Source organism: Sinocyclocheilus grahami, unplaced genomic scaffold, assembly GCF_001515645.1.
Source record: "Sinocyclocheilus grahami isolate Dianchi unplaced genomic scaffold, SAMN03320097.WGS_v1.1 scaffold934.1, whole genome shotgun sequence".
NCBI classification, from domain to species: Eukaryota; Metazoa; Chordata; class Actinopteri; order Cypriniformes; family Cyprinidae; genus Sinocyclocheilus; species Sinocyclocheilus grahami.
The window spans coordinates 311,090-318,878 of NW_015506113.1; the positions used below are offsets into that span (position 1 = coordinate 311,090).

Consider the following 7,789-nt stretch of genomic DNA (forward strand, 5'->3'; position numbering starts at 1 on the left):
TAACTGTTTACATTAAGTTAGTATGGTTTGCTTTGTTGTAAACAGACTGCAGTGCATTGTGATAGTTACATTATTCATAGATGTTTTATTAAAGAGGTTAAAGAGCAAGTACAATCCTGTTTTGTTTGACAGAATACCTCATAAAAAGAGAACCAATTACCTATACTAGTTAAATCGATGAAAATTTAGTGTGTCCCTATTTTTCCTTTTCTAGTCCTATAGCTGATTGAAGAACATTATCTGGTCACACATGTTGGAATGGCAGTCGTGTGAGTGAGACGTGGCATAGAGCTACTCTCTTGCCGTGAAGTCTGGTGGCATTAGCATGGCCGTGCCGTAAGATCCCAGAAGTCAGCACCAGGAAATGAAAGTGCTGGAGCATCTGTTGGCCATTCAGCACACGTGTTGCTCCCAAATCTCTTCGAGATCCACGTTCACAAGGAACTAGAAAAATATACAAGTTAGCCATTAGTGGTTCAGTTGGACTGATATAAGGAAGGTCATTTCTGTCACATATTTAAAGTAAACTTTTCTTTTACATGAAATGGATAATATAACTATCAAATCCACAGTACAGTGGCAGAATGAGATATGGTTAGGGTGTTTTTTTTTTTTTTTTTGGAATGCTGTTTGGGAAGGGGAGCCAGAGTAAATTTCCACTGGCGCAGGAACAAATCCAGAGCTGCAGAGAGAATAAAGCTTCTCTTCGGGGATTCACATCCAATCTTTCTGAAAGCTTTAATGAAATGGCACATTTAGTCAGTTCACAGGCCAATTTGTGATATAATAATGTGAGACTGGTACATCTACAAAGATTTTAAATGATTTTAAAACAGCATCCATCAGACTTTGTTTGGAATTGTTGGATAATCGTATAAAGCCTATAGTGCTGGATTTATCCACATTCCTGATGGCACACTCTGCTCACACTCCTCTGGTCTGAAGACAATAGCGTTATGTCCCTGCCTTTTGTTGCATGTGAGCACTAAAGCGCAGTTTTGTATTTGTGAATTTGTGCATGAAAGAGGTTTGTTTAAATTTCCAGAATTTGAGTGTGTTACTGACCACTTCAGGAGATGTGTGTGTCGATGTCTGCAAGTGTGTACATACACATGTGTGCAAGCATGTGTGCAGGTATGTGTTTCTGTGTGTGTGGGTTTGTGTATTAAGGGCGTGTGTGTTTAAAAGGAAGACAATAGCAGAAAATGCTGTGGTTGCAGTGAGGGGTTTAGGGATTCTGCAGCCCTCCCCCAGTCATGAGCGGGTCCACGCAGGTGCACTCAATCCTCTGCCAAACAGCTATGTGAAAAGTAATAAATACAGACCCACCAAATCACTTATTGCCATACAGTGGGGTCCACCACATTAATGTTGTCACAAATTTCTAATTTTGATATAATACCAAAATATTTGGGGCATAATTATTAGAAAATATTTAGGGCCAACTGAAACAATGCAGGAAGACTTTTTAAACTTCTGTGACAACAGGTTTTCATTACAAAGCTGGTTTAATTCTGTAATCATTGGTCCATAAAAATGAAATTAAACAAATGTGAAAATAAAGCATAACTGGTTTGGCACACACTGTGTTTCCAGATGCTTGTTGAACTCACAGCACATGCAGAGATGGAGTTCACTTGCTGCATTTACTGCAAACCTAGCTGCTCTGAGATGCTGAATACATAGTACACCCTAAAAAATGCTGGGTTATATTTAATCCAGCATTTTTTAGAGTGTAGTGAATGTTTCAGGAATTTGAAAAACTAAAAACAATAACCTAAAAACTGGTAAAGTTGCTAAGAAATAGTTAGTATTCTGCATTATTTCTATTTCTATAAAAGCATTATTAATGAAAAAGTATTTACTTTTTTTTTGTTGTTGAAATTCTATTGTTAATATATTACATATAATATGTTAGATTACAAAATAAACATTTTCAACATTCACATTTAACATTCAGACATTATTGCTGTCAAGTCTGCTATTCACTAATACAATGGGCAACATAATGTACTAAAAAGTGCAGCTATACCTGTAGGTTTACTTTTATATATGCAGCAGCCGCTCTGTGTTTACACCCTCTGTGGTTGTCATTGGAAACACTTGTTTGTGCCGGTGGTTAGAGTAAAGGGTTTGTATCATGGCACAACACGCTTCAAGACACACTTGTAACAGCTTCCTTAAACAGGAAGTTACAACGATATGTCTAAAAGCCGGTCTTGATACACATTCATTACTTCAGAGATGTGGTTTTGTCTTGTGTTTCTCCATATTATTCAAGATAGGCAGCGATGTGTTTCAACACTGAAATATTAAGAAAGAAATTATACATCGTTTCTGTATTAAACAGTACATTTTTAAACCTTCGATAATCTAAACAACGACTTAACTAAATATTAAAGCATTTTAATATAGTTTGAAAAGATGCCATCAATTTTTACACAAATAAGGACAGTCTCTCAGTTGTGATGCCATTTCCACCACAACCAACAGCTGTGTTATCAATGCCTTTTTTAAAGTTAGTGTACTTGGTTACCAATGAAGACCATGATTGAGATGAAATATTAGACATGTGATGTATGAAGAAAATATGCAAAACTTGCAAAAAGTGTAAAGTATATTTAAAAAATATATTTAGGACACATAAAATGCTAGCTAATAAGTTAAGAGCTAACAGCTAACAGCTGTTTTGGACTGTTTTCACTTGTAAATGGTGCTTGATCTGTGCATATTTCTCTTCTGACTCAGATGAGCCTGCTTTTTCACTGGAAAAAAAGTTATATCGTAAGTAGATGACTCATGTTAGCTGAGAGCAACAGTTTGAAGTCAACAGTTAAAAGTCTTAATGATGGATTTGTTTATATTACAAGCATGCAGCTATTTGCTTCACAAGGTGTTAATTGATGGAGTCATGTCGATTACTTTGGATTATTGTGATTCTTTTATAATATTTGTTGTTTGTTCAGAATGGCAACAATTGCAGAATTGTCCTGTGACAAATTACATAAACTAGTGAGAGTATGAAAAGGTTAGAGAGTCAAGTATTCCAAATGTGCCCATAGATTTATTCAAAGGTCTGTTTTATGCATAACAGTGAGCACAAGTTAATGCAATGGAAAATAGCCATAGACAGTTGAGGAAACCACTATAAGACTAAATTTAGCACAGAGAGTCTGTGACTCTGACTCACTCTGACTCACTCACTCCACTCCATACTAAGCCACTGCTCCTCACTGTTATCCTCTCATAACAGGCCTTCATGTTTTAAATGCACAGGCCTTGCTCTGAGCAAATCTTTAGGCAGATTTCACCTTGAGAAATGCACCTATGATTTCGTTGCCCTTCATTTTATGGATTGCCTGAGAAATCCTGCTTGGGAGCTTGATAAGCCAGAGGTATATTCAAACAAAGCAGTGCGCTCAGGGCATTGCATGGTGGATCTGATGAGAATATTAAATAGAAAGCTTGGACGCTCCTTAGGCTGGTGTCTTTATGGAATATTCTCTAGAATATTACAGCAAATCTTACAGTCTTTGTGTTGCCAAAGGTTTCTGCCAGCTGCTGTGAGACAGATTCTAAGGTCTGCAGGTGTAGTAGAGCTCAGAGAAAGCCTTGAGATTGTAATGACATTGGAGAGCTATGAGGGCTGGGTGGAGCAGTGTAGGGAAATGCAAGATCAGGGAAGGGCGGCACAAATAGTCAGAGAGCGTTATGGAGGGAGTGACTGACATGGGGAAGACTGAGTTGTTAGCTGTACTGTGAATCTAATGTGCATGAAGCACAAACAAGTAGACCTGACTGGAGCTATAATTGCATGAAAGGTGTGGTCTCACTTTCACCAAGGACAGAATGCCACCTCACTGGAAATGTGAGCTTAATGAGCTTAACCTTAAATGTGCAAACAATACTTTACTTGAACGACCAACTGCAAAAATAATGTTGAATGATACTGTACAATGAATGCATAACACACATTATGTCAATAAATCAAAGGAAAATAAAAGTGATGAACACCTTTCTTTGTCCCTTGCATGCACTAAAATGTTTGTCATTTATTATTATTACACAGTCTTTGAGACATTTACCCTTCTGTACCTCAGATTCACATTATTACACTCATTTCATTATGAATAATGCATTTTACATAAAAAATATATTTTTTTGTATCTATGCATATGAACTATTTAATGTGTTGAACATTTTGTGCCTACAGACTTGCATTTGTGTATTGTACAGCTGTACTCTATCATGTATATGAGGATGTTGAAATATGCTGAATATGAAATACTTTTAGGAAGCTGACGTGTTCTGCAGTTGTGCATCTAACAGTTTTTCTAAAGAGCATTTTGCAAATTATTTTGTATTTATTTTTAGTAGCCTATTTTGTCATACTAAATTTACATTTTAAATTATAAGTACAAGCTAATAAATGACAAACTAAGTAATTAAATAAATAAGACCAGTCATATTTGCTATAACACAAATATATATGAATTTTTAATTTATGCATCAACTACTCATTTATATATATATATATATATATATATATATATATATATATATATATATATATATGTATATATATATCGTTTTTATAATGCATTTCATTATAGTAATATATGCTGGTTTATGGGGTGATTTGGTTTTGGGGGAGTGGAATGACTTTGTGCCGTAAAGTTATGCCATAATGTGGGTTTTAGAGAGCGTGCAGCCTCAGGGGGAAGAGAAACAGAGAGAGTCATTGGCTGAGGACTCGCATCTGCCTCTTCCCTGAAAAAACGGCAGATCATTTAAAGTCGGTTCGCATCGTTTGAAACTTGTGAAACTGAGTCTGGACTAAACCAGGAGCAGCTTCTCAAACCAGAGTCTTCATCGCCCTCAGTGACCAGGAAGGTAGGAAAACTAAACTCCCTTCACTTTTAGTCTCGTACTTCATCGAGTCTAAAGAGAGCTGAGTGCGGGATAAAATGTTATTTTGTATCTGGGTTATCACTTTACATCTGTTACTTTCTAGCGTCTTTTTTTGGGGGGGGGGGGATGTTTGCAGGGGATGTTGGTAGCGGATTTTATTTCTTTGTTTGCTTTAATAGACTATCCAGATCCAGATTTATTAAGGAAAGTGAAGAACAGGAAATAACAGTTTCATTATAAATGTAGAGGTGGAGTCTAGCTGCAGACGGCTTTTATAGACGGCTTATTTATTGTAGGCTACTGCAAACTCTTATCTATATTTACAAGCATATGTGGTATTATTCGTTTGTGCTTTGCAGGCATTTGTGATCATGCACACTTTTAGACCATACAAACCCTTCACATTTAAATGATCTGAATCGCAAAAAAAAAGAAAAGAAAAAAAAGAGAAAAGGTAACACTTTATTTTAAGGTGTCCTTGTTACACGTTACATGTACTTACTATTGTAATAACAATTAATTATGCATAATTACATGCAAGTAACCCTAAGCCAAACCCTAATCCTAACCCTAACTATAGGATATCGTAAGTAGCCTATGTAGTTAATTAATATTACTCAGTACTTAAATGTATAATTAAACTGTAACAAGGACACCTTAAAATAAATTGTAACCAAAAAAAAGTACGCTGATTGTGCATGTTATTTAATTGAAAATGTTAAAAAGTTCTTATTTAATTGATTTGTTTCTTTAAAATGTGGGCGTGTCCATTCAGACACGGACGTGAAGCCCTTACATGAATTACCCATGCTTTATATCAAAATATTTATGCATAAGTTTTAGTTTAAGAGTTTCAGCCTCGTGTAGTTAAATTCTAAATGGTTAAAAAGGTGTAATTAATTTATAACTGCAGGGTGTTGGCTACACCGCTTTGATTTTTGCTTAAAGGCAAAGTTAATTTAGAATTCTTATTTTTCCAGTGCTGAACAGTGAAATTAGATGACAGATAGATAGATAGATAGATAGATAGATAGATAGATAGATGTAATCTAGCTACAGTAGGCTATGTATTGTGTGAAAAGTATTTGCCTGGTTATGATTGCATTCTAAATCGGTTAATGTTTATGTTGTCTTTTATAGTTTATGGTAAATAGCACTATCAGGTATTTCTTCTAATACGATGAATCTGTAAATGGCAGATCTCATGTACATGCAAAGTGTTTTCTTTGCATAAAATGTTTTCCTGGTAAACTCAAAGGAACGGGGCACGCATGTCTGCCCACAGCTGTAGGCCTAATCATGCAGCATGACTCATTTGTTGACATCCCCATCCGGCTGGGCTGCATCCACCTTATACTTCAACTGAGGAATTAATAACCTCACAGCCATATCATCATATCTAACAGCCTAATCATCATAAATATATATATTTTTTTCATATGAGTTGAAAATGCAGTTAAATGCTCACTGATGAAGTGCAGGTACAGTAATGCAGGTAGCATATAAGCAGTATCATATTGTCATCCGAGAATAAATGCATCTGATGCTTTCTGCATTATTACTGATGCACATTTTTTTTTACCATGTGCATCCACACATTTTCCTAATATTTAAATAAAATTGAATGCCACTTTGTTATAGTTTAAAAAAAAAAATGTAGTAGATGAAGAAACCTTAGTCTTTGGTCTCTGTAATTTTAATTTTAGTAAAAAATAAGAACATTTGCTATTCCAGTGTTTTCCTTTATAAGATCCATTGTGCACCTACTTTATCACCCTCCCAGTAATTTTCACCTTCAGACCATTAGGTCTTCGAATTGTATGGATTTTCATAGTTCATTTCAGCCACACTATTTTTGTATGTTCCAGGAATCATGGTTTTCCATAAGGAGTTCCAGAATGCAGGCAAGGAGCCTGGTCTGCAGATTTGGAGGATAGAGAAGATGGATCTGAAACCTGTCCCCAAACAGCTCCAAGGAAACTTCTTCACTGGAGATGCCTATGTTGTCCTTTACACCACTTCTGCTCCATCTTACAATGTCCACATGTGGTTGGGTGAGTGAAAATAACGTCTCAGGTTACGTATGTAACCATGGTTCCCTGAGTAGGGAACGAGACTCTGCGTCCTCTAGGGGTCGCTATGGGGAATGCCTCGTTGTGACCCGTGTCTGAAGCATACATTGAAAAACACCAACAGCACGTTGGCCGGCAACAGCCATGACGTCACTACCAGTGCGACTATAGTATAAATAGGCGCCGGGAGAACACATCATCCACTTCTTTGTCTGAAGCTTGCGTCCGAAGCATGGCAAGAAACCTAGAGGACACAGTGTCTCGTTCCCTACTCAGGGAACCATGGTTACATACATAACCTGAGACGTTCCCTTTCAAGGGAACTTCGAACTGCATCCTCTAGGGGTTGCTATGGGGAACGGTATACCCACGCCACCATGCTGAGGGGAATGCATGCCAGAACCATGGTGAGCACTAAGTACAAACTCTACCATAGCCATGGGAGTTGCCCCTGGGACGTTAAGACGGCTGTCAGTGACATTATTCCCTACGGCCAAAGGCCTAGGCTACATACCCCAAAAAACGTACCTGTTAGGGTCAGAACTCCTGGGCCCGGGGTAGAGCTCAAGGCTTGGAATCAGGAGTATATTCCTTTAAGGGATTACGACCAAGAGCCTAGAATCATACTAAGTCTTTGCCTGTCACACAGGGGCTACCACATGCTCTGCATATGCTGAAGGAACTGTCTCAACAGACCCCTAGTAGCAACACCCTGTTAAAGTAGGTATCCAGAGGATACATACAGTGGGGAAAAAGTATTTAGTCAGCCACCAATTGTGCAAGTTCTCCCACTTAAAAAGATGAGA

The 7,789-nt window shown here is 37.2% G+C and overlaps 1 protein-coding gene across 1 annotated transcript in view; it reads left to right on the forward strand.

The window, feature by feature from the left end:
• The first annotated feature begins 4,739 nt into the window (after positions 1-4,739).
• Positions 4,740-7,789, forward strand: part of LOC107564434 (gelsolin-like) — a 14,264-nt gene continuing 11,214 nt past the window's right edge. Inside the window, exons 1-2 of the mRNA XM_016249528.1 lie at positions 4,740-4,893; positions 6,780-6,965. Coding sequence (XP_016105014.1) covers positions 6,785-6,965 — 181 coding nt within the window. The 5' untranslated portion in view covers positions 4,740-4,893; positions 6,780-6,784. The remainder of the gene's footprint in view (positions 4,894-6,779; positions 6,966-7,789) is intronic.